The sequence below is a fragment of the Mycetomoellerius zeteki genome, unplaced genomic scaffold (genome assembly GCF_001594055.1).
Source record: "Mycetomoellerius zeteki isolate Tzet28-1 unplaced genomic scaffold, Tzet1.0 scaffold221, whole genome shotgun sequence".
Taxonomy (NCBI): Eukaryota; Metazoa; Arthropoda; class Insecta; order Hymenoptera; family Formicidae; genus Mycetomoellerius; species Mycetomoellerius zeteki.
Genome location: NW_017257184.1, coordinates 3,110,117 through 3,136,869, shown reverse-complemented (window position 1 = coordinate 3,136,869; position 26,753 = coordinate 3,110,117). Strand labels below are relative to the sequence as shown.

The 26,753-nt window shown below is 28.7% G+C and overlaps 9 protein-coding genes across 9 annotated transcripts in view; all 9 read left to right on the top strand.

Moving 5' to 3' along the window:
* LOC108722902 (odorant receptor 43a-like) overlaps positions 1 to 3,163 on the top strand; it is a 6,359-nt gene extending 3,196 nt beyond the window's left edge. Inside the window, exons 4-6 of the mRNA XM_018448244.1 lie at positions 819 to 964; positions 2,385 to 2,413; positions 3,100 to 3,163. Coding sequence (XP_018303746.1) covers positions 819 to 964; positions 2,385 to 2,413; positions 3,100 to 3,163 — 239 coding nt within the window. The remainder of the gene's footprint in view (positions 1 to 818; positions 965 to 2,384; positions 2,414 to 3,099) is intronic.
* Positions 3,164 to 3,450: 287 nt separating this feature from the next.
* LOC108722974 (uncharacterized) lies at positions 3,451 to 4,719 on the top strand. Its single transcript, XM_018448371.1, has 3 exons — positions 3,451 to 3,481; positions 3,676 to 3,945; positions 4,229 to 4,719. The coding sequence occupies exons 1-3, from the start codon at positions 3,451 to 3,453 to the stop codon at positions 4,717 to 4,719; spliced, it is 792 nt and encodes a 263-aa protein (XP_018303873.1).
* A 795-nt stretch (positions 4,720 to 5,514) lies between these two features.
* LOC108722901 (odorant receptor 43a-like) lies at positions 5,515 to 8,028 on the top strand. Its single transcript, XM_018448243.1, has 3 exons — positions 5,515 to 5,562; positions 5,965 to 6,120; positions 7,975 to 8,028. The coding sequence occupies exons 1-3, from the start codon at positions 5,515 to 5,517 to the stop codon at positions 8,026 to 8,028; spliced, it is 258 nt and encodes an 85-aa protein (XP_018303745.1).
* Positions 8,029 to 9,017: 989 nt separating this feature from the next.
* On the top strand, positions 9,018 to 10,286 carry LOC108722973 (uncharacterized). Its single transcript, XM_018448370.1, has 3 exons — positions 9,018 to 9,048; positions 9,243 to 9,512; positions 9,796 to 10,286. Exons 1-3 carry the CDS (start codon positions 9,018 to 9,020, stop codon positions 10,284 to 10,286), a joined length of 792 nt encoding a protein of 263 aa, XP_018303872.1.
* Positions 10,287 to 11,076: 790 nt separating this feature from the next.
* Positions 11,077 to 13,594, top strand: LOC108722899 (odorant receptor 43a-like). The gene is made up of 3 exons (XM_018448242.1): positions 11,077 to 11,124; positions 11,527 to 11,682; positions 13,541 to 13,594. Exons 1-3 carry the CDS (start codon positions 11,077 to 11,079, stop codon positions 13,592 to 13,594), a joined length of 258 nt encoding a protein of 85 aa, XP_018303744.1.
* Positions 13,595 to 14,608: 1,014 nt separating this feature from the next.
* Positions 14,609 to 15,875, top strand: LOC108722975 (uncharacterized). The gene is made up of 3 exons (XM_018448372.1): positions 14,609 to 14,639; positions 14,829 to 15,098; positions 15,385 to 15,875. Exons 1-3 carry the CDS (start codon positions 14,609 to 14,611, stop codon positions 15,873 to 15,875), a joined length of 792 nt encoding a protein of 263 aa, XP_018303874.1.
* A 786-nt stretch (positions 15,876 to 16,661) lies between these two features.
* LOC108722898 (odorant receptor 43a-like) lies at positions 16,662 to 19,595 on the top strand. Its single transcript, XM_018448241.1, has 3 exons — positions 16,662 to 16,709; positions 17,124 to 17,279; positions 19,542 to 19,595. Exons 1-3 carry the CDS (start codon positions 16,662 to 16,664, stop codon positions 19,593 to 19,595), a joined length of 258 nt encoding a protein of 85 aa, XP_018303743.1.
* A 3,630-nt stretch (positions 19,596 to 23,225) lies between these two features.
* LOC108722972 (uncharacterized) lies at positions 23,226 to 24,575 on the top strand. The gene is made up of 3 exons (XM_018448369.1): positions 23,226 to 23,287; positions 23,504 to 23,773; positions 24,091 to 24,575. Exons 1-3 carry the CDS (start codon positions 23,257 to 23,259, stop codon positions 24,573 to 24,575), a joined length of 786 nt encoding a protein of 261 aa, XP_018303871.1. The 5' UTR covers positions 23,226 to 23,256.
* Positions 24,576 to 25,526: 951 nt separating this feature from the next.
* LOC108722976 (odorant receptor 43a-like) overlaps positions 25,527 to 26,753 on the top strand; it is a gene marked incomplete at its 3' end in the record, with an annotated part of 1,768 nt that continues 541 nt past the window's right edge. Inside the window, exons 1-2 of the mRNA XM_018448373.1 lie at positions 25,527 to 25,574; positions 26,490 to 26,645. Of these exons, the coding sequence (XP_018303875.1) occupies positions 25,527 to 25,574; positions 26,490 to 26,645 (204 nt within the window). The remainder of the gene's footprint in view (positions 25,575 to 26,489; positions 26,646 to 26,753) is intronic.

Sequence of the window (26,753 nt, the reverse complement as noted above, 5' to 3'; positions counted from 1 at the left end):
TTATATATGTAACTTCGTAGAACCCTTTTTCCTGTTGAGCGCCCTCCGTATGGAGCGCCCTCCTCCAGTGTCCTCTGGCGCCGTACCGTCGGTAAGACCGATTTCAGCGCCGTCCTCGATTCCGGTGATCCCACATTATTTTATTTTATTTAAATTATAACAGAAAATATTATGTGATTCGAAATTTGTACTTACATATTCTTTGTTCTAATTTATTAAAAACGTCAATATTTTTAATAATTTGGCATGTTAATATTTTCTTAAATACTATAAAATTTTTTAAAGAAAAAGTGCAGAAGGAAAATATACGGTGGGCACTTCGTTTTGCAAATGATGTGCTTCATTCAAGCAGTTAAAGATACCGAGTTCCTATTTCAGTTACAGATGATAGTTGAAATTTTAGTTATAAAATTAAATACGTTAATAAATACGTTAATTTACATTGTCAACTTTCTTTGTTAATAACTTTTGAACGAATAACGAGCGGAGGCTAAAACTTTCTGAAGGTAATAATCTTCAGAGAATGATCTTGACAACATATGTTAACGTGAAAGTCATCAGACCTGAGTTCGTAAACATTCACCATTTATTTTTTTATACATTTATTGTATGTTAAGTGACCGTTTCCGAATGAAAAATAACAATAATGTAAAGTTTTCGAGTCAAACAATATATTTCTGTTTCAAATTTCTTGTACAAAAAATAAAATATTATTTAAAATCCAATAAACTGTTACTAATATTTCTGGAAATAATTCTCATTGAAGTAGCACGGATATTAATATGTTTTGTTATATATATTCATTAAGTGTAATGCAGTATACCGTGCAATGTGTGACCTTGAATGGTACAAATTAGAATCAAGAAAGGCCAGAAGTCTTATCTTGTTAATGATGCAAGCCAAACGTCCTTTTCGTATTACTGCTGGAAAGATTGTTCCATTAACAATGGCTACTTTTTGCAGTGTAAGATTACTTAAATTTCTCTCGCATTAATTTTGCTTTTTTGATATTTAATGGAATCTGTATTACTTGCAAACTTACTCTCTTTCTCTCTCTTTTTCTTTCTTTCTTTCTCCTGCTATCTACGCACACATACACACAGGGGTGAGCGTGCATATGCGTAAATATACTGCGTTAAATTGAAAAATGTTTCAGACAAAAATTCTTTGACTTTGAAGGGGACATAGGATACTATTGGTTTGACCTTGGGTGGCGTTGCCGAGATCAAGGCAAGGTCACTTTGAATTTTTTTTAGTAGGACTCCCCATTTATCATTACATATTCTTATTTACCTTCTTCAAAACACTATATTAAACTATTTTTTCGTTAAATTCTTTTCGAGTAACATGGCTTAAAATTTACAGTACCGTCAACATTAACATTGTTCAAAGTGGCCGACCAACTATTAAAACTTCTTAAATGTTGTTCCGGATCATGACCTAGATAATATTTACCAAGATCAAGGACAATGGAGGTTGAAACTTTTATTTTCATTTTTGAATAAAAAATTTATTTTTAGATAAAAATGAAAATAAGAAGTACAATTTCTAATGACCTTGATCTTCACAAATAATATCCAAATCCATGATCCTGAATAACATTTAACATAATAGGTTTCAGTCATGGGTCGGACACCTTGAACAATACTAATGTCGACGGTACTGTAACTTTCGAATCTTCTAACTCGAAAAGTCCTTAATGAAAAAATTGTTTATTATAGTGTTCTATAAAACTCTCGAAATAAGTTACAGTAATATTTAATAAATAATAGGGGGTTTCATTTAAAGAATCTAAAGTGATTTTGGCTTTACCTCGATAATGCCACCCAAGGTGAAATTAATGGTAGCGTCTCATGTCTATTCATTCGGCATCGTGCGATTTAGCGGTGTCCATCAAAGTGCTCGTACAGCCGACGCTTGGTTGCGTCGCACCTGACGGCGCGAACTTCACGTCCTGTGATTGGAAGGTTTCAAAGGCTCACTATTTAAAAACTTTGACCCCACAACATTTTGTTATTGACATTTTCGATTCAGTTTTTCATGAGGAATACGTGCCGGTTCCTCCGGATGGTCTGAATCACACTGTATGCAATATATACGCATATACACATATTTTTACGTATACATGTACATATACAACCAGATTACAGATTATAACTGTAAATGTTATCATAACATAAATTAAATAATAATTCACGTAATGATTATCACACATTTATAAGATTAAATTAAAAAAAAAACGTAACAATACAAATTTATAATAATACAAATTAAAATCATGACAGTTAATCAGTACCTTGATTTTTATATATACACATACACAAAGTCGATATTAGCGCATATATTTAGATGTCAGAAAATAACAATAATATAATTAATTTTAGATATTAAAATCATCGCTCGGCTACATATCGTTCCTGTTGACAAAACATGCCTGAAGATGATATACTAATATTCAACATACTACATAAGTGTAAAAAAGATTCATGATTACAATTTACATAGTTACGAGTGAAGAATTTCCTACGTAGAAAATACCTAGAAACATGTTATCATATTTAAAAAATAAACTTATGTTTCACCTATTATGTAATTGTTGTTTATTATAAATAACACTAGGAATTTGTAGTAGAAAATTATAAAATAAATGTCTCTTTAATACTTGTTTTTAGATTATGTATAATGATAATGTTTCATCAATTTTTAGTGCTATTCATGTTTTATCAAATCAACATAGTAGATGAATGTAACTATGTGCATCCATGTCAATTTTATTATCACTTACTTCAATTTTAAGAAAAGAATTGATCGGTTATCTTACCTTCGGTGAACAGAAAAATGTCAGAACAAATTGGTTATCTCATTGCAAGAATGTTGCTAGATCATTGATCACGACATACGTTATAAAATTACAGTTTGAGGCACCGAAATGTCATCATTGGAAATACAATTGTGAAGTATGAATTATAATATACTTATGGTATAGTCTAAATAATATTACAATCCCTCACGTTTCATGTAACAATCGATATGTCCTCGAAAAAGACATTTGAAGATACACATAATGCACAATTTCATATTATTTCTTTTCTTTAGTAGAATTTTAGTGGCTGTAGAAAGTCATATTAAAAATGCAATAGTGTTATTTCTCGTTTCGCAGTAGATGCATACATAATGAAGCGATATGCAAGATGAAAAAAACTTTTCAAGCGAACTTACGATGTGATAAAATATCTTTTCTTTTTGTCTCATATTTTATTAGACCAGACATAAATGCTTTTTGTAACTAAAACGTTTATAAAATTCTCTGGCAATATCAGTAGCTATAATTACGGATAACATTTTTAATATTTAGTGTCATGCAATCCGCATTTATATGAAGAGCATGCGTGATGATCATTCTATATCATAGCATTGAAGGAACAAGATCTTCATGTTATAGTTTTCGACATGGACATTACGAAATCTCGAGGATACAAGGGTACTAATTTCATGTGCTACAGTATTATCCGTGTTTAATATGTATAGTAAATAAATTTATATAACTTTGTATTGTAAATATAACTTTGAGATGTGGCATTACCGTTAACTTTTGTTCCGTATAAACATTTAATAATTTAAAAGTTAATTTGCAATTATTTTATTCTAATCGCTTATATTGTAAAAAATTATTAGATTTCTTGTGGGCAGTTAATCTACATCGTTTTGGATTTGAAATGTTGGGCTTGTGGCCTAAACCTAACAAATGTACCAAGAAAAGTTTGTGGCCAGAAATTTGGGTCGTCATCATTTTTATTTTATTAATATTTGTTTCTAATGTTCCGATGATATATGCAGTTATAGAAGTTTGGGGTAATATGATACTTGTAATAGATATTTTACATACAACGTTATCACAACTGTTAACAACAGTGAAATACGCCATCATGCGACAGAAACAAACAGGTATGTCCAGAATTATATAAAATAAAATATTCATTTATATATTCCGTTAAATCGTCTTACCACAAATAATTGTAATTACAAATATATTATGGCTTATAATAAAGAATTGTGTATGATTTACTCTTATAATACATACCGACATACATAAAAATAAATCATAAAATATGTATAATTTTTTTTTTTATGCGGTGGTTCACTAATAGCAACATATTTTCGAATAATTCACTATTTTAGCGCCTTCAGCAATACTTATGTTTTACCTAAAGATATTTATATTTTTAAGTTGTACTGTCAATTGTAAACATGATGGCGGAAGATTGGATAGCATTGAAGCAAGATAAAGAAAGAAATGTGATGATAAAACGAGCACAAACAGCACGATTAATTATGATGATTGGATATGTTTTCATAGTATTAACGGTTCTCGCAATAATCATTCCACCTTGTTTTGGGTTTCCAGTACTATATGTATTAACGAATTTCACGGGTGTGAGCAAACTGTTACCGATGAAGACGTATCATTCTTATAATGCAGATAAGAGTCCGCAATTTGAATTGACATTTTTCATTCATAGCCTTACGGTCTTAGTAGGAGGTTCCATTTACATGTGTATAGATATTTTTCTAATTTTAATAATTCTTCACATTTGTGGCCAGTTAGAAAACTTTAGATGCCGATTAATTGATTTGATTTCATGCAAAAATTACAATGAAGTTTTAAACAACATCATAAAAACTCATTTACGTCTTATCAGGTATGAATTTTTATTGTGATAGGACATAAGTTTAACGTAATTAATTTAGAAGCCTTATTCAAAATATTTTTTTACAAATCTGTCTTAATCTTTGAACGTTAAAATTTTTTATCTACATATATATTTATTAGGCGAATTAATTCATTTATATTTATTATGACGATTAATTTTTAATATATGTGGAATGAGATATGACGTACATTTTCTCGATATTTCCCAATTCGGTGATCACATTCATTAAAAACTTTATTACATTTTGTTTCCAAATTTGCAGTTATAAAACGTGTTTGTAAAAAATATTCTTATTAGCATATAAAGTAACGATTACATAATTTTTGTGCACTTTTATTACAAACATTTAATTAGATATACGATATATCAAATAATATTGAATAAAGGATAACCTATTTATTTTTTATGTTTAAATTCCTGTTTATATAAAGGTATATACATTTCCGAATGTACATATACATATATATACATATACGTATATATAATGTTTTATTGATTTAATACAATAACCCTTTTAAATCTTTTTATTTTTATAGATTTGCCGACAATATCGAAAATACATATTGTGTAATGATGTTAGCATTGATATTTCATTTTGGTGTTGTATTTTGCTTAAACGGTTTTTCATTTACTATTGTAAGATTCAGTAAAATAAATATGAGAAAATATTTTATAACAGGCGTAGTATGCTTCGTTGTGCTCTCCTATAATTCATATATTTTAGATCTTTACAGACGAAAATGTAGGTAAAGCTGATATCGCGAAAGGATATTTCTTACTTATATTTCTTGTTATGTTATTGATGACTACTTTTCTCTTTTGTGGAGCAGGAGAGCTTATGACAGAGCAAGTAAGTTATACGTATAATGTGTATTAGTAGTGTTGTATATAAATAAGTTTATTATATTTTATACTTTATTTAATTTAATTTTTATATATCTGTTTATCTATATTTTTTTGCTTATATTGTTATAATGTTGTTTATAATCAAATTTGCTATCGCATTATTAGGAAAAACTATTAATAATTTATTTTCTTATACATTTATGCATATTAAACGTCCAATTCTGAATAAAAGTTAATAGAATGCAAATTCATTCAAGTTGTATAATATCTTTCTGTTTAAAACTCTTTTTTTTAACAAGAAATGAGAGTTAATTAAATTTCAATCAATTATTACTAATACTTTTGGAAATAATCCTCATTAAAATGGCATGAATATAAATATATTTTCTCGTACACGTTCATTAAGAGCAATGCTGTATATCGTGCAATGTGCGATCTTGAATGGTACAAATTGGAACCAAGTAAGGCAAGAAATCTTATTTTGTTAATGATACGAGCCAAATATCCATTGTGTATCACTGCAGGAAAGATTTTTCCACTAACAATGGCTACTTTTTGCAATGTAAGATTATATATAATTCTACCGTTTTATCCTTTTTCTGTTTAATGAAATTTCTGTTTTACTTTCTGTGTAATCTCTGCCCCTCTCTCCTCCCTCCTCCCTTCCCCCTCTCTCTCACCCTCCTCTCTCTCACTCCTCTCTCCCATCCTCTCCCTCCATCTCTCGTCGCGCGCGCGCGCGTGTGTGTGTGTGTGCGTGATTCAAATCAACCGGAGGAGCCGGCACATACGTATTCCTCATGTAAAACTGAGTCGAAAATGTTAATAACAAAATGTTGTGAGGTCAATAGTTTTTAAATGGTGAACCTTCGAAACCTTCCAATCACGCAAGATGTGAAGTTCGCGCCGTCAGGTGCGGCGCAACCAAGCGCCAGCTGTACGAGCGCTTTGATGGATATAGCTAAATCGCACGATGCCGAATGAGTTTTGCAAAAGTGTTGAAAGCTTTATTAACATCTACTGCTGTATGTAATTTAGTCTAATTTAAATTGAGTCTAATTTAATTGACGAAAAATAACGTCGCAATTGGAAATTCGATTATAAGCAAACATCATTTATATCTGTAAAAAAGTGTGAATTTTTCAAACATTTTAAATAATAAACAAATTAATGAATAAAATCAATATTATTTAAACTATTTAATTAAATGATATTAATATACTCTTCTCTTATTATACTCTTTTCATACTGTTCTCTCATTATACTCTTCTCTCATTATATTCTTCAAGAATTGGATGATCAAATTCATGAAGCGTTTGCAACTGTCACGCCTGAAATGATACAACAATCGAGATAGAGAGTTTTGTTAGAGTTTTGTCACGTGCTCAACTTTGTGTTCAAATAGGTGGCCATTTCGAACACTTCCTATAAAAATGTTTAAAACATTATTTAAAATATAATTTTTTATACAACAGCTTAATATTTGCTTACTCCGATTCCTTCACTGTAATATTTTCCTTTCCTCTCACATTGTAATTTTCGGAATTTCGTTTATTTCATTCCTTAAATATGAAACAGTTATTTATATCGAATGCGAATTTTCAAATGTACATTTTCTCTAATATTGTTTATAACAGAACTTTTGTAAACCAATTTTGGAAATGTTTGTCGACTGATGTTTTTAATATTATTTATTTAAATAATTTAATTAATATTGATTTTATTCATTAATTTGTTTATTATTTAAAATATTTGAAAAGTACATACTCTTTTATTGATATAAATGATGATAATCGAATTTGCAATTGCAACTTCTCGTCAATTAAATTGGACTCAATTTAAACATACAGCAGTAGATGTTAATAAAGCTTTCAAAACTTTTGCAATACTCATTCGGCATCATGCGATTTAGCGGTATCCATCAAAGCGCTCGCACAGCCGGCGCTTGGTTGCGCCGCACCTGACGGCGCGACTTCATGTCTTGTGATTGGAAGGTTTCAAAGGCTCACCATTTAAAAACTTTGACCCCACAACATTTTGTTATTGACATTTTCGACTCACTTTTTCATGAGGAATGCATACGTGCCGGTTCCTCCGAATGGTCTGAATCACACTGTATACAATATATACGCATATACATATATTTTTACGTATACATGTACATATGCAACCAGATTATAGATTATAACTGTAAATGTTATCATAACATAAATTAAATAATAATTCACGTAATGAGATTATCACACATTTATAAGATTAAATTAAAAAAAAACGTAACAGTACAAATTTATAATAATACAAATTAAAATCATTACAGTTAATCAGTACCTTGATTTTTATATATACACGTACACAAAGTCGATTTTAGCGCATATATTTAGATGTTAGAAAATAACATTAATATAATTAATTTTAGATATTAAAATCATCGCTCGGCTACATATCATTCTTGTTGACAAAACATGGCTGAAGATGATATACTAATATTCAACATACTACATAAGTATAAAAATAGATTGACGAGTGAAGAATTTCCTACCTAGAAAATACCTAGAACATGTTATCATATTTAAAAAATAAACTTATGTTTCGCCTATTATGTAATTGTTGTTTATTATAAATAATACTAGGAATTTGTAGTACAAAATTATAAAATAAATTTCTTTTTAATACTTGTTTTTAGATTATGTATAATGATAATGTTTCATCAATTTTTAGTGCTATTCATGTTTTATCAAATCAACGTAGTAGATGAATGTAACTATGTGCATCCATGTCAATTTTATTATCACTTACTTCAATTTTAAGAAAAGAATTGATCGGCTATCTTACCTTCGGTGAACAGAAAAATGTCAGAACAAATTGGTTATCTCATTGCAAGAATGTTGCTAGATCATTGATCTAGCAACGACATACGTAATAAAATTACAGTTTGAGGCACCGAAATGTCATCACTAGAAATACATTTGTGAAGTATGAATTATAATATACTTATAGTCTAAATAATATTACAATCCCTCACGTTTCATGTAACAATCGATATGTCCTCGAAAAAGACATTTGAAGATACACATAATGCAATTTCATATTATTTCTTTTCTTTAGTAGAATTTTAGTGGCTGTAGAAAGTCATATTAAAAATGCAATAGTGTTATTTCTCGTTTCGCAGTAGATGCATACATAATGAAGCGATATGCAAGATGAAAAAAACTTTTCAAGCGAACTTACGATGTGATAAAATATCTTTTCTTTTTGTCTCATATTTTATTAGACCAGACATAAATGCTTTTTGTAACTAAAACGTTTATAAAATTCTCTGGCAATATCAGTAGCTATAATTACGGATAACATTCTTAATATTTAGTGTCATGCAATCCGCATTTATATGAAGAGCATGCGTGATGATCATTCTATATCATAGCGTTGAAGGAACAAGATCTTCATGTTATAGTTTTCGACATGGACATTACGAAATCTCGAGGATACAAGGGTAATAATTTCATGTGCCACAGTGTTATCCGTGTTTAATATGTATAGTAAATAAATTTGTATAACTTTGTATTGTAAATATGTCTTTGAGATATGGCATTACCGTTAACTTTTGTTCCGTATAAACATTTAATAATTTAAAAGTTAATTTGCAATTATTTTATTCTAATCGCTTATATTGTAAAAAATTATTAGATTTCTTGTGGGCAGTTAATCTACATCGTTTTGTATTTGAAATGTTGGGCTTGTGGCCTAAACCTAACAAATGTACCAAGAAAAGTTTGTGGCCAGAAATTTGGGTCGTCATCATTTTTATTTTATTAATATTTGTTTCTAATGTTCCGATGATATATGCAGTTATAGAAGTTTGGGGTAATATGATACTTGTAATAGATATTTTACATACAACGTTATCACAACTGTTAACAACAGTGAAATACGCCATCATGCGACAGAAACAAACAGGTATGTCCAGAATTATATAAAATAAAATATTCAGTTATATATTCCGTTAAATCGTCTTACGACAAATAATTGTAATTACAAATATGTTATGGCTTATAATAAAGAATTGTGTATGATTTACTCTTATAATACATACCGACATACATGAAAATAAATCATAAAATATGTATAATTTTTTTTTTGATGTTGTGGTTCACTAATAGCAACATATTTTCGAATAATTCACTATTTTAGCGCCTTTAGCAATACTTATGTTTTACCTAAAGATATTTATATTTTTAAGTTCTACTGTCAATTGTAAACATGATGGCGGAAGATTGGATAGCATTGAAGCAAGATAAAGAAAGAAATGTGATGATAAAACGAGCACAAACAGCACGATTAATTATGATGATTGGATATGTTTTCATAGTAATAACGGTTCTTGCAATAATCATTCCACCTTGTTTTGGCTTTCCAGTAGTATATGTGTTAACGAATTTCACGGGTGTGAGCAAACTGTTACCGTTGAAGACGTATCATTTTTATAATGCAGATAAGAGTCCGCAATTTGAATTGACATTTTTCATTCATAGCTTTACGACCTTATTAGTAGGTTCCATTTACATGTGTATAGATATTTTTCTAATTTTAATAATTCTTCACATTTGTGGCCAGTTAGAAAACTTTAGATGCCGATTAATTGATTTGATTTCATGCAAAAATTACAATGAAGTTTTAAACAACATCATAGAAACCCATTTACGTCTTATCAGGTATGAATTTTTATTGTGATAGGACATAAGTTTAACGTAATTAATTTAGAAGCATTATTCAAAATATTTTTTTGCAAATCTGTCTTAATCTTTGAACGTTAAAATTTTTTATCTACATTTATATTTATTAGGCGAATTAATTCATTTATATTTATTATGACGATTAATTTTTAATATATGTGGAATGAGATATGACGTACATTTTCTCTTTATTTCCCAATTCGGTGATCATATTCATTAAAAACTTTATTACGTTTTGTTTCCAAATTTGCAGTTATAAAACTTGTTTGTAAAAAATATTCTTATTAGCATATAAAGTAACAATTACACCATTTTTGTGCACTTTTATTAGAAACATTTAATTAGATATATATCAAATAATATTGAATAAAGGATAACCTATTTATTTTTTATGTTTAAATTCCTGTTTAGATAAAGGTATATACATTTCTGAATGTACATATACATGTATATACATATACGTATATATAATGTTTTATTGATTTAATACAATAACCCTTTTAAATCTTTTTATTTTTATAGATTTGCCGACAATATCGAAAATACATATTGTGTAATGATGTTAGCATTGATATTTCATTTTGGTGTTGTATTTTGCTTAAACGGTTTTTCATTTACTATTGTAAGATTCAATAAAATAAATATGAGAAAATATTTTATAACAGGCGTAGTATGCTTCGTTGTGCTCTCCTATAATTTATATATTTCAGATCTTTACAGATGAAAATGTAGGTAAAGCTGATATCGCGAAAGGATATTTCTTACTTATGTTTCTTGTTATCTTATTGATGACTACTTTTCTATTTTGTGGAGCAGGAGAGCTTATGACAGAGCAAGTAAGTTATACGTATAATGTGTATTAGTAGTGTTGTATATAAATAAGTTTATTATATTTTATACTTTATTTAATTTAATTTTTATATATCTGTTTATCTATATTTTTTTGCTTATATTGTTATAATGTTGTTTATAATCAAATTTGCTATCGCATTATTAGGAAAAACTATTAATAATTTATTTTCTTATACATTTATGCATATTAAACGTCCAATTCTGAATAAAAGTTAATAGAATGCAAATTCATTCAAGTTGTATAATATCTTTCTGTTTAAAACTCTTTTTTTTAACAAGAAATGAGAGTTAATTAAATTTCAATCAATTATTACTAATACTTTTGGAAATAATCCTCATTAAAATGGCATGAATATAAATATATTTTCTCGTACACGTTCATTAAGAGCAATGCTGTATATCGTGCAATGTGCGATCTTGAATGGTACAAATTGGAACCAAGTAAGGCAAGAAATCTTATTTTGTTAATGATACGAGCCAAATATCCATTGTGTATCACTGCAGGAAAGATTTTTCCACTAACAATGGCTACTTTTTGCAATGTAAGATTATTTCTAATTCTATTGTTTTATCCTTTTTCTGTTTAATGAAATTACTGTTTTACTTTCTGTGTAACCTCTGCCCCTCTCTCCTCCCTCCTACCTTCCCCCCTCTCTATCCCCCCTCTCTCTCACCCTCTCTCTCTCATCCTCTTCCTCCCTTTCTCGTCGCGCGCGCGCGCGTGCGTGTGTGTGTGTGTGATTCAAATCATCCGGAGGAGCCGGCACATACGTATTCCTCATGTAAAACCGAGTCGAAAATGTTAATAACAAAATGTTGTGGGGTCAATAGTTTTTAAATGGTGAACCTTCGAAACCTTCCAATCACTCAAGATGTGAAGTTCGCGCCTTCAGGTGCGTCGCAACCAAGCGCCGGCTGTACGAGCGCTTTGATGGATATCGCTAAATCGCACAATGCCGAATGAGTATTGCAAAAATTTTGAAAGCTTTATTAACATCTACTGCTGTATGTAATTAGTCTAATTTAAATTGAGTCTAATTTAATTGACGAGAAGTAATGTCGCAATTGTAAATTCGATTATGAGCAAACGTCATTTATATCTGTAAAAAAGTATGTATTTTTCATACATTTTAAATAATAAACAAATTAATGAATAAAATCAATATTGTTTAAATTATTTAATTAAATGATATTAATATACTCTTCTCTTATTATACTCTTATTATACTGTTCTCTCATGATACTCTTCTCTCATTATATTCTTCAAGAATTGGATGATCATATTCATGAAGCGTTTGCAACTGTCACGCCTGAAATGATACAACAATCGAGAGAGAGTTTTGTTAGAGTTTTTTCACGTGCTCAACTTTGTGTTCAAATAGGTGGCCATTTCGAACACTTCCTATAAAAATGTGTGTTTAAAACATTATTAAAAATATAATTTTTTATACAACAGCTTATTATTTGCTTACTTCGATTCCTTCACTGTAATACTTCCCTTTCCTCTCACATTGTAATTCGGAATTTCGTTCATTTCATTCCTCAAATATGAAACAGTTATTTATATCGAATGCGAATTTTCAAATGTACATTTTCTTTAATATTGTTTACAACAATTTTATAAAAGAACTTTTTGTAAACCAATTTTGGAAATGTTTGTCGACTGATGTTTTTAATATTATTTATTTAAATAATTTAATTAATATTGATTTTATTCATTAATTTGTTTATTATTTAAAATATTTGAAAAGTACATACTCTTTTATTGATATAAATGATGATAATCGAATTTGCAATTGCAACTTCTCGTCAATTAAATTGGACTCAATTTAAACATACAGCAGTAGATGTTAATAAAGCTTTCAAAACTTTTGCAATACTCATTCGGCATCATGCGATTTAGCGGTATCCATCAAAGCGCTCGCACAGCCGGCGCTTGGTTGCGCCGCACCTGACGGCGCGACTTCATGTCTTGTGATTGGAAGGTTTCAAAGGCTCACCATTTAAAAACTTTGACCCCACAACATTTTGTTATTGACATTTTCGACTCACTTTTTCATGAGGAATGCATACGTGCCGGTTCCTCCGAATGGTCTGAATCACACTGTATACAATATATACGCATATACACATATTTTTACATATACATGTATATATACAGCCAGGTTACAGATTATAACTGCAAATGTTATTATAACATAAAATAACAATTCACGTAATGATTATCACACATTTATAAGATTAAATTAAAAAAAACGTAACAATACAAATTTATAATAATATAAATTAAAATCATCATAGTTAATCAGTACCTTGATTTTTATATATACTCGTACACAAAGTCGATATTAGCACATATATTTAGATATCAGGAAATAACAATAATATAATTAATTTTAGATATTAAAATCATCGCTCGGCTACATATCATTCCTGTTGACAAAACATGCCTGAAGATGATATATTAATATTCACCATATTACATAAGTGTAAAAATAGATTTGTGATTACAATTTACATAGTTACGAGTGAAGAATTTTCTACCTAGAAAATACCTAGAAATTTGTTATTATATTTAAAAAATAAACTTATGTTTCGCCTATTATGTAATTGTTGTTTATTATAAATAATACTAGGAATTTGAAGTACAAAATTATAAAATAAATTTCTCTTTAATACTCGTTTTTTTTTAGATTATGTATAATGATAATGTTTCATCAATTTTTAGTGCTATGCGTGTTTTATCAAATCAACGTAGTAGATGAATGTAACTATGTGCATCCATGTCAATTTTATTATCACTTACTTCAATTCTAAGAAAAGAATTGATCGGCTATCTTACCTTCGGTGAACAGAAAAATGTCAGAACAAATTGGTTACCTCATTGCAAGAATGTTGCTAGATCATTGATCTAGCAACGACATACGTAATAAAATTACAGTTTGAGGCACCGAAATGTCATCACTAGAAATACATTTGTGAAGTATGAATTATAATATACTTATAGTCTAAATAATATTACAATCCCTCACGTTTCATGTAACAATCGATATGTCCTCGAAAAAGACATTTGAAGATACACATAATGCAATTTCATATTATTTCTTTTCTTTAGTAGAATTTTAGTGACTGTAGAAAGTCATATTAAAAATGCAATAGTGTTATTTCTCGTTTCGCAGTAGATGCATACATAATGGAGCGATATGCAAGATGAAAATAACTTTTCAAGCGAACTTACGATGTTATAAAATATCTTTTCTTTTTGTCTCATATTTTATTAGACCAGACATAAATGCTTTTTGTAACCAAAACGTTTATAAAATTCTCTCGCAATATCAGTAGCTATAATACCAATAACATTCTTAATATTTAGTGTCGTGCAATCCGCATTTACATGAAGAGCATGCGTAATGATCATTCTGTATCATAGCGTTGGAGGAACAAGATCTTCATGTTATAATTTTCGACATGGAGATTACGAAATCTCGAGGATACAAGGGTACTAATTTCATGTGTTACAGTATTATCCGTGTTTAATATGTATAGTGATTAAATTTGTATAATTATGTATTGTAAATATACCTTTGAGATATGTCATTATCGTTAACTTCCGTATAAACATTTAATAATTTAAAAGTTAATTTGCAATTATTTTATTCTAATCGCTTATATTGTAAAAAATTATTAGATTTCTTGTGGGCAGTTAATCTACATCGTTTTGGATTTGAAATATTGGGCTTGTGGCCTAAACCTAACAAATGTACTAAGAAAAGTTTGTGGCCAGAAATTTGGGTCGGCATCATTTTTATTTTATTAATATTTGTTTCTAATGTTCCGATGATATATGCAGTTATAGAAGTTTGGGGTAATATGGTACTTGTAATAGATCATTTACATACAACGTTACCTCAACTGATAATATCAGTGAGATACATCATCATGCGACAGAAACAAACAGGTATGTCCAGAATTATATATAATAAAATACTGAGTGTTATATTCCATTAAATCGTTTTACGACAAATAATTGTAATTACAAATATATTACGGATTATATTAAAAAACTAGTAATTATGTATGTTACTCTTACATATCAACGTACATGAATATAAATCATAAAATTTGTACAATTTCTTTTTTTGATGCGGTGGTTCACTATAATAGCAACATATGTTCGAATAATTCACTATTTTAGCGCTTTTAGCAATGCTTATGTTTTACCTATAGATATTTATATTTTAAAGTTGTATTGTCAATTGTAAACATGATGGCGGAAGATTGGGTAGTATTGAAGCAAGATAGAGAAAGAAATGTGATGATAAAACGAGCACAAACAGCACGATTAATTATGATGATTGGATATGTTGTCATGATAATAGCGGTTCTCGCAGTAATCATTCCACCTTGTTTTGGCATTCCAGTAATATATGTAATAACGAATTTCACGGATGTGAGCAAACCGTTACCATTGAAGACGTATCATTTTTACAATACAGATAAAAGTCCGCAATTTGAATTGACATTTTTCATTCATAGCTTTACAACCTTTTTAGGAGGTTTCATTTACATGTGTGTAGATATTTTTCTAATTTTAATAATTCTTCACATTTGTGGCCAGTTAGAAAACTTTAGATGCCGATTAATTGATTTGATTTCATGCAAAAATTACAATGAAGTTTTAAACAACATCATAGAAATCCATTTACGTCTTATCAGGTATGAATTTTTATTGTGATAGGACATAAGTTTAACGTAATTAATTTAGAAGCATTATTCAATATATTTTTTTGCAAATCTGTCTTAATCTTTGAACGTTAAAATTTTTTATCTACATTTATATTTATTAAGCAAATTAATTCATTTATATTTATTATAACGATTAATTTTTAATATATGTAGAATGAGATATGACGTACATTTTCTCTTTATTTCCCAATTCGGTGATCATATTCGTTAAAAATTTTATTATGTTTTATTTCCAAATTTGCAATTATAAAACTTATTTGTCAAAAATATTCTTGTTATCATATTATGTACGATTACATAATTTTTGTGCACACTTTTATTAGAAATATTTAAATAGATATATATGAAATAATATTGAAAAACAATATCCTGTTTATTTTATGTTTAAATTCCTGTTTAGATAAAGGTATATACATTTCTGAATATACATATATATGTATATACACATGTGTATATAGTATTTTATTGATTTAATACAATAACCCTTTTAAATTTTTTTATTTTTATAGATTTGCCGACAATATCGAAAATACGTACTCCGTAATGATGTTAGCATTGATATTTCATTTTGGTATTGTATTTTGCCTAAGCGGTTTTTTATTTACTATTGTAAGATTCAATAAAGTAGATATGAAAAAATATTTTATAACAGGTGTGGCATGCTTCTTTGTGCTTTCCTATAATTTATATATTTCAGATCTTTACAGACGAAAATGTAGGTAAAGATGATATCGCACACGGATATTTCTCACTATTACTTCTTGTTATCTTATTGATGAATACTTTTCTCTATTGTGGAGCAGGAGAGCTTATGACAGAGCAAGTAAGTTATACGTATAATGTGTATTAGTAGTGTTGTATATAAATTAATTTATTATGTTTTATGCTTTATTTAATTTAATATTTAATTTAATTTTTATATATCTGTTTATCTATATTTTTTTGCTTATATTGTTATAATGTTGTTTATAATCAAATTTGCTATCGCATTATTAGGAAAAACTATTAATAATTTATTTTATTATACATTTTTGCATATTAAACGTCCAATTCTGAATAAAAGTTAATTGAATGCAAATTCATTTAAGTTGTATAATATATTTCTGTTTCTAACTCTTTTTTTTAACAAGAAATAAGAGTTAATTAAATTTCAATCAATTATTACTAATACTTTTGGAAATAATCCTCATTAAAATGGCATGAATATAAATATATTTTCTCGTACACGTTCATTAAGAGCAATGCTGTATATCGTGCAATGTGCGATCTTGAATGGTACAAATTGGAATCAAGTAAGGCAAGGAATCTTATTTTATTAATGATACGAGCTAAATATCCTTTTTATATCACTGCAGGAAAGATTTTTCCACTAACAATGGCTACTTTTTGCAATGTAAGATTATATATAATTCTGTCTTTTTATCCCTTTTCTGTTTAAAGAAATGTGTTTTACTTTTTATGTAACCTACTTTCCTGCCTCTCTCCTTTCCTCCCGCCCTCCCCCTCCCCACCCTCTCTACCAGGGTTGTTATGTTTAAAACATTTGTATTTAAAACAAATGTTTAAAATATGTTTTATACACTGTACTGTTTTAAACAAACATATGTTTTGAACAGATTTTAAACATGTTTAAAACAAGTGTTTAAATCGTGTTTTTTAAAAGGAAAATAAGGAAATACGAATTTTAGGCTAATAATATCTTTATACATTTATATATAATAATATACTTTTTTTTTTATATAATGTAAGCATGAACATATTTATATATATTAAATAACATTGAACCATGAGAATTTCAAACTAAATATTAATGATAAGGCCATTACGGTCTAGCGGGGAACTTGGATGCTTCTAATAATTCTAATATAATTAACATGTGAATTTATATACTGCGAATGTAGATTTTTATGCGTGCCGAAAATCCTTCAGACTTACAACGCAAAACTACCGCAGTAATATCACGAGTTAAATTGACAAACAATCTAACCATTTTTGATGCATATATAACGTCGGTACATAAATTCACACGTTAATTATATTAGAAGTATCCAAGATCCCCGCTAGACCGTAATGGCCTTATCATAAATATTTATATATTTTTAATATATTATATATATATATATACTTTCTTTCTCTGTTAATCTGTTACATAAAAACAAAAATTGAATAAAATTAAAAACCCAAAATCTTGATTTAAAAACTAATTTGGCAATAGTTTATATTTATTTTTGACTTATTCTGAATTTTTAGAATTTAAACTTTTCATAATAGATACCAACTTTGATGCTTTTTCTATTCCTAGTCTATTGCGTACTTTACTGTGTATAAACTATTATATCACCGAATTCACCGATGATTATTAAAACGGTCGAAAGCATTTTAACTATTAACAAAGGGGTCGCTGGAAACACTAAAAACTGTGAAAATCCGGTCACAATCGAAAAATATCTCATTCTTAAGATCTTAAGATGATCTTGAAATTAATTAAAATAAGAATAACCTATAAATATCAGATGTTTTAATAATGTAAATAATTAAATAAATGTAAATAAAATGTAAATAAAATTAAATAAGTAGTTTAACTAAAATTAAACATATTTTAAACAATATTTAAAAAAACATGTTTTAAACTGTTTTAAACATGTTTTAAACATGTTTTTTTTAAATATTGTTTAAAACATGTTTAAAACATTAAAAACATATTTTGAATAAAAAAAACACAATGTTTTGTTCTTTTTAAAAAAAACATGATTTCTATCAACCCTGCTCTCTACCCCTCTCGCCCTCCCCCTCCCCCCTCTCTCTCTCTTTCTCGTCGAGTGTATGTGTATATATATGTATATATGTACACAGTATGTATGTACACATAGCATATACACATATTTATACGTATACATATAAAGGGTGTCTGCAAATTTCGGCATCACCCATTATGAGCAGGTAGAGTAGACCGAACTGAGTCGAAAAGTTTTGTACCATTTTGGAGTTTGCACAATAGTTAACGATATATTAATGTTTAAAGATAGCCGAATAAGCGCGTCCGCCCAGCCTTCTGCTGCCGAATGTTCATATGGTCCACTGCACCGATCGGATCGTGGCGCGCGTGCCGCGGGGAGCGGGGATGGCCTGACAGTCGCCATTAATCCATTCTGTCTACCGCTAAATGTAAGCGCATGGCGACGTACAACAACCGCCCAACATTGTAAATTACTAAGCACGCGGATAGTTATTTACTACAGTGGCAATGGCAACGATGAAAGAAAATACATCTTCGTGCTGAGCAGTTGTATCTCGCCACAGACTTACATTTGGCGATAGGCTGGGCGAATACACGTTCATTCAGCGATCATAAGTAATCAATTTTCTGTTAATTAAAATTTGCGAAAATTACAAAATGGTATAAACCTGATTATAAATTATAATTGCAAATGTTATTATAACATAAATTAAATAACAATTCAATTAATAATTCATCACACATTTATAAGATCAAATTAAAAAAAAGTAACAATACAAATTTATAATAATTAATTATACAAATTAAAATCATTACAGTTAATTAGTACCTTGATTTTTACATATACCCGTACACAAAGTCGATATTGGCAGCGTGCATATTTAGATGTCAGGAAATAACAATAATAATTAATTTTAGATATTAAAATCATCGCTCGGCTACATATCAGTCCTATTGACAAAACATGGCTGAAGATGATATATTAATATTCAACATACTACATAAGTGTAAAAATAGATTCGTGATTACAGTTACAAGTGAAGAATTTTCTACCTAGAAAATACCTAGAAATTTATTGTTATCATATTTAAAAAATAAAATTATGTTATGTCTATTAAATAATTGTGGTTTATTATAAATAATGCCAGGAACTTGTAATACAAAATTATAAAATAAAATTCTCTTTAATGCTTGTTTTTTAATTAGATTATGTGTATTGATAATCAATAATATTTTTAATACTTGTTTTTAGATTATGTATAATGATAATGTTTCATCAATTTTTAGTGCTATTCGTGTTTTATCAAATCAACGTAGTAGATGAATGTAACTATGTGCATCCATGTCAATTTTATTATCACTTACTTCAATTCTAAGAAAAGAATTGATCGGCTATCTTACCTTCGGTGAACAGAAAAATGTCAGAACAAATTGGTTATCTCATTGCAAGAATGTTGCTAGATCATTGATCTAGCAACGACATACGTAATAAAATTACAGTTTGAGGCACCGAAATGTCATCACTAGAAATACATTTGTGAAGTATGAATTATAATATACTTATAGTCTAAATAATATTACAATCCCTCACGTTTCATGTAACAATCGATATGTCCTCGAAAAAGACATTTGAAGATACACATAATGCACAATTTCATATTATTTCTTTTCTTTAGTAGAATTTTAGTGGCTGTAGAAAGTCATATTAAAAATGCAAAAGTGTTATTTCTCGTTTCGCAATAGACGCATAATGAAGCGATACGCAATATGAAAAAAACTTTTCAAGCGAACTTACGATGTAATGAAATATTGTTTTCCTATTACCGTGCGCAAAGTTCGAACTTTACGCACGCATTTCCGTGCGCAAAGTAGCCTGTTAAGGTGCTTGTGGATCATCTGTTGGGACTTGGGGCGCGAGCATGCGCGTTCGGTGGCGCCGTGGACGGTGCGACGACGTACTTGTACTTTAAGAAATTGCAAAATATCTTAAATTAGAAAATCCTAACTCCTACACCGGTCATACTTTCCAAAGATCATCTGCTACAATATTAGTCGATGCAGGAGCAGATATAACTACTTTGAAAAGACACGGCGGGTGGAAATCGAATGCAGTCGCCGAAGGATACATAGAAGATTCTATTATGAATAAAAAAGCAATTGGTCATTGCATTGAAAATGCAATACCTTCAACATCCAAAAATCCAAAACGCTTGAAAAGGTCTGTAACAGAAAATGAAGCAATACGCAATTTTGATGGTACATTGTATCCAAATCCTTCAGAAAAAAATTGTGCACACTATCACAAAGATCAAGTAATAATAATTCCTGAAACTCCAGAGCTATCTGTCGAAAATAACAAAGAAAACCAAACAAATAATGAATCAGTGGGAAATACAAATATAACTATAGTTATAGAAGAAGCAGGAAATGTAAAAAAAAATGTTCCTTTTCATTTTGTAAATTGTCAAGTTACAATTAATATTAATAACAATAACAAATAAATGTAAAATATTTATACTTTTTGAATGTAATACTAATGAAGTTTCACTTTATTTAAATCGGGGGGCTCCGCCCCCCGAACCCCCCATCCTGCCCCCTGATTCTGTTCGCACCGCCCTAGCGCCTGCCCACAAAGATGTCAAACTTTGCGCAACTTAATAGGAAAAATAGTATACGATACTCGTGCGCTGCGTAGGTGTACCCACACTCGCTCTTTTGTCGCCCTCGCTTCGCTCGGGCGACAAACTCGGCTCGTGCGGGAATCACCTACTTTGCGCACTTGTATCGTAATGTACTATTCTTTTTGTTTCATATTTTATTAGGCCAGACATAAATGCTTTTTGTAATTAAAACGTTTATAAAATTCTCTGGCAATATTAGTAGCTATAATTACGGATATCATTCTTAATATTTAGTGCCATGCAATCCGCATTTATATGAAGAGCATGCGTGATCATTCTGTATCATACCGTTGAAGAACCAAGACTTTCTTCATGTTATAGTTTTCGATATGGACATTACAAAATCTCGAGGATACAGAGTACTAATTTCATGTGCTATAGTATTATCTGTATTTAATATGTATAGCAAATAAATTTGTATGATTTTGTATTGTAAATATATCTTTGAGATATTTCATTATCGTTAACTTTTGTTCCGTATAAACATTTAATAATTTATATGTTGGTTTGCAAGAGTGTTTTATTCAAATCGCTTGAACATATATCTCAAATATCAAGAAATAACAATAATAACTAATTTTAGATATTAAAATCATCGATTGGTTACATATCGTTTCTATTGACAAAATTTGATTGAAGATAATATATTAACATTCAACATGCTTCATGAGCATAAAAATAGATACATTCATGATTACAATATTGTGTAGTTACAAATAGAGAAATTTTTACCTAGAAAATATGTAGAATTTATTGTTATTGTATTTATAAAATAAAATTAAATTTTGCCTTTAATTGTTGTTTATTATAAAATATATGTTATTTAGCATTTTGTAATGTGACAAATATTTTGATTGCACATAAATAGTATGAATATTTTGATTTTTAAAGCATTATGTTTAAAGAAAAATGAGAAATCTGCATAAAATTATAACACAAAATTTAATGTTTGTTTTATAATTACATTAATTTAAATTACAAATATTACTTAATGATAATTTTTGGTGTTAATTCTGGTATAATCTCATCAAATTAACATGATAAGATAAATGTACGTACTTATGTTGATATGTGAGTTTTACATTTTACTGCAATTCTTTTTTTAAAAAAGAATCGGTCCCTGCCACTTTATCTTCAATGAACAGAAACATACTAAAACACACCCTGACGAAAATAAAAATCGGAGCGTAAATCGAATGTAATGGGAGAGTAACAGAAGCGTAAACGAAACTTCTAGATGGCAAAAATTAAAACAACAAAACGCAGAAGAAGCGTTTATGAATTACATTCGCCTTACATTCAGATTTTTATTTTCATCAGGCCATTGGTTATCTTATTGCGAGAATATTGCCATTTTTAAAAGCTACCATACCGTTATAAACTTGCAATTATAAGATAGCGAAATTTCATCATTGGAAATACGTAGACGACTTCGAAGTACGAATTATAAATTATTTATAGTCTAGAGATAATATTACATTCACTTACGTTTACTGCAACGATGGATGTGTCTTTGAAAAAGACATTTAAAAGATACGTATAATATGCAATTTTGTACAATTCTTTTTGTAATACAACTTTTGTGACTGGTATAGGAAGTCGCATTAAAGATGCAACAGCGTTATTTCTCGCATTGTAATAAACGCATACACAATGGAGCGACATAAAACATGGAAAAAGTTTTTCAAGCTAGTACGGCGAACTTATGATGCGATGTAATATTTTGTACCTCTTATTTTCTTAGATCAGACATAAACGATTTTTATAACATGAACATTTATGAAATTCTTTCTTACGATATCAGTAGTATTATAATTGGGATAGCAATATTTAATGCCGCGTAAGCCGCATTTAACAAGACTATCGAGTTTTTGCACCGAGGATATGCGTGATAATCATTTTACATCACGTCGTGGAAGGAACTAGATATTCTTTACGTTCTAGTTTTCGACATGGACATTACAAAATCATCAGGATACAGAGGTACTAATTTCATATTTTCCGTTTATTCGTGTTTAATATGCGTGTCTAGTAAATAAGTTTGTATTATATAATTTCGCATTGTAAATCCATTCATGAGATATTATATTATTTTAACATTTAATATTAATTTTAACTTTCGTATAATCCTTTAATAATTTATATATTAATTTGCAATTATTTTATCAAAATTATTTATATCATATAAAAATTTATTAGATTTCATATGGGCAGTTAATCTACATCGTTTAGGTTTCGAAATGGTGGGATTATGGCCTAATTCCAACGAATGTACTAAGAAAAGTTTGTGGTCCGAAATATGGGTCGGCATTATTTTCATTTTATTAATATTTGTTTCTAATGTTCCGATGATATGTGCAGTTATAGAAGTTTGGGGTAATATGGTACTTGTAATAAACAATTTACAAACAGTATTACCCGAAATAACAGCATCAGTGAAATACGTTATCCTACTACGAAAACGAAAAGGTATGTTCAGAATGATATCAAATAAAATATTCAGCACTATATTTCATTGCCTTGTTAAATCATCTTGTGACAAATAATTATAGTTACAAATATATTGTGGAGTACACACAATAAGAAATCAGAAATTATATACATATATAATTTACTCCTATATAGCAACGTGGAAATAAATTCTAAAATGTGCATAATTCTTTCTTTGGTGCGATTCTTAGTTCACAAATAACATATATCTAATAATAATATATATCTAAATAGTTCAATATTTTAATGCTTTTAACAATGCTTACGTTTTATCTATAGTTATTTGTATTTTCAAGTTCTCTTTTCAATCGTAAATATGATGGCAGAAGATTGGGTGGCATTCAAGCTGGATGGAGAAAGAGATGTGATGATAAAACGTGCACAAACAGCGCGATTAATTATGATGATTGGATATATTTTCATAACAATAGGGTTTCTCACAGTTATTGTTCTTCCTTCTTTTGACATTCAAGTAACATATGCAACGAATTCCACGGATAGACGCAAAATGCTACCGCTGGAAACATATCACTTCTATGATACAGATAAAAGTCCGCAATTTGAGTTGACATTTTTCATTCATATCGTAACGATTTTGTTATCAACTAACATTTACATGTCTGTAGATATTTTTCTAATACTAACGATTCTTCACATTTGTGGTCAGTTAGAAAATTTTAGATGTCGATTAATTAATTTGATCTTATGCAAAAATTTTAATAAAATTTTGAACAATATGGTAGAGACCCATTTACGTCTTATCAGGTATGAATTTTTATGATAACAATAGAACAAAATTGATTTAGAAATGTTATTAAAAATATCTTTTTTCTCATACATTTTATACTTTGAATGTTAAAATTTTTTATTTACAGTTATCTTTATTATAACGAAAAACATTAATCTTTAATGTGTGTGGAACTAAATATAATACAACTGTATTTTTTTTTGTTTATATTCCAATTCAGTTATCATATTCATTGTACACTCTATTATGCTTTATTCGTTGACACATTTACAGTTGTAAAGGTGAACGCACATAGAAGTAGAAGTAAGCAGCAAGCAGTAAGCAGGAAACAGTAATACGTACGAAGTAGGCAATTAACATTGCCAGTATATCTATACATATGAAAGATGGCGGCCTTACGTCTTACTGCTTACTGCTTACTTCTACTTCTATGTGCATTCATCTTGTTTGTCAAAAGTATCTTTTTTAACATGTAATGTAACGATTATATTAAAGTGTATCTATACAATTTTTTTTAAGAAAACTTAATTAGGAATTTAGCAAATAATATATTTTTAATAAACAATAATTTATGCATTTTATGTTTAGATATGTGTGTTTCTGAATATATTAATATATATAATATATATATATTAAATATAATATATGTATATGTACATATATATATATACATATCTGAAATATATTGTTTCATTGATTCAGTGTGATAATCCTTTTAAATAATTTTATTCTTTGTAGATTTGCTGACAATATCGAAAAAACGTACTGTTCAATGATGTTAGTAATGATACTTCATTTTGGTGTTGTATCTTGCCTAAGCGGATTTTTATTTACTATTGTAAGATTCAGTAAAAAAATATTTCATAGCATGTATACGCTTCTTTACTTTCTTATAATTTGTCTTAGACATTTACTAACGGAAAAATGGATAAAACTATTATCGGACAAGGATATTTCTCAATATTTATTCTTATTATCTTGTTGATGAATACTCTTCTTTATTGTGGAGCAGGAGAACTTGTAACGGAGCAAGTAAGTTATACTTATAGCAAGTAAATACGTTATATAAGGATTGTTCAGAAAGTAATGAACCACATTTTTTTTCAGCCAATAATTAAGACAAAAAAGTGAAATTTTATATGCTATAAACTTCAAGTTTGTCATACGTTTATGAAAAATTACACAGCATTCGGACAGATGAAGCAGCTGTACTAATTTTTTTAGTAATATCTTCGAACAACTCGCGTTACAAACAATGAGCTATAGGGTGTGTTACATCAAACAAATGTTTGTAAATGTTCAACACAGTTATTTCTCCACAATCAAAAATTCAATTATAGTTTGCTGTTTGTAACCATTTGTAACATGAATTATTCGCAAACGCCATTAAAAAATTATTACAGCTGCTCCATGCTCCATCCGTCAGAATGACGTGTAATTTTACATAAAAACGCAAATAACTTCAGGTTTGTATTATGTAAAATTTCATTTCTCTATCTTTATTATTGGCCGAGAAAATATATATTGCATTATTTTCCGAACAGCTCTCGTAATACATAAAATAAGTTGATTATACTTATAATGTATATCAACAGTGTTGTAATAAATTTGTTTTGTACTTTGGAGCAAATATAATTTGCATATGTTAGTTTATCTAAAAAATTTTTTTGTTATATTGTTACAATTATATTTGTTAGAAATTTAATGTCATATTACTAGGCAAAACTATTTATTAAAAATTTGATGCATTTATGCATATTGAATGACTGTTTCTGAGTGAACATTAACAAAAATGCAAATTTATTCGATTTGTATGACATTTCTGTTCCTAACTTCTTTTACAAGAAATAAAATGTTATTTAATCTCAATTAACCGTTACTAATAGTATTTCTCACTGAAATGAGAGCATAAATATATTTTCTTATATATTATATGTACTCATTAAGTGCAATGCAGTATATCGTACAATGTGCGATCTTGAATGGTACAAATTGGAATCGAGGAAGGCGAGAAGTCTTATTTTGTTAATGATGCGAGCTCAATATCCTTTTTGTATCACTGCAGGAAAGATTTTTCCGTTAACAATGGCTACTTTTTGCAGTGTAAGATAATCTCAACTCCTCTTGTATTAATTTTTCTTCTTTGCTATGTAATGAAATCCGATTTACGTTCATTTATTATAATATCTCTCTCTCTCTCTCTCTCTCTCT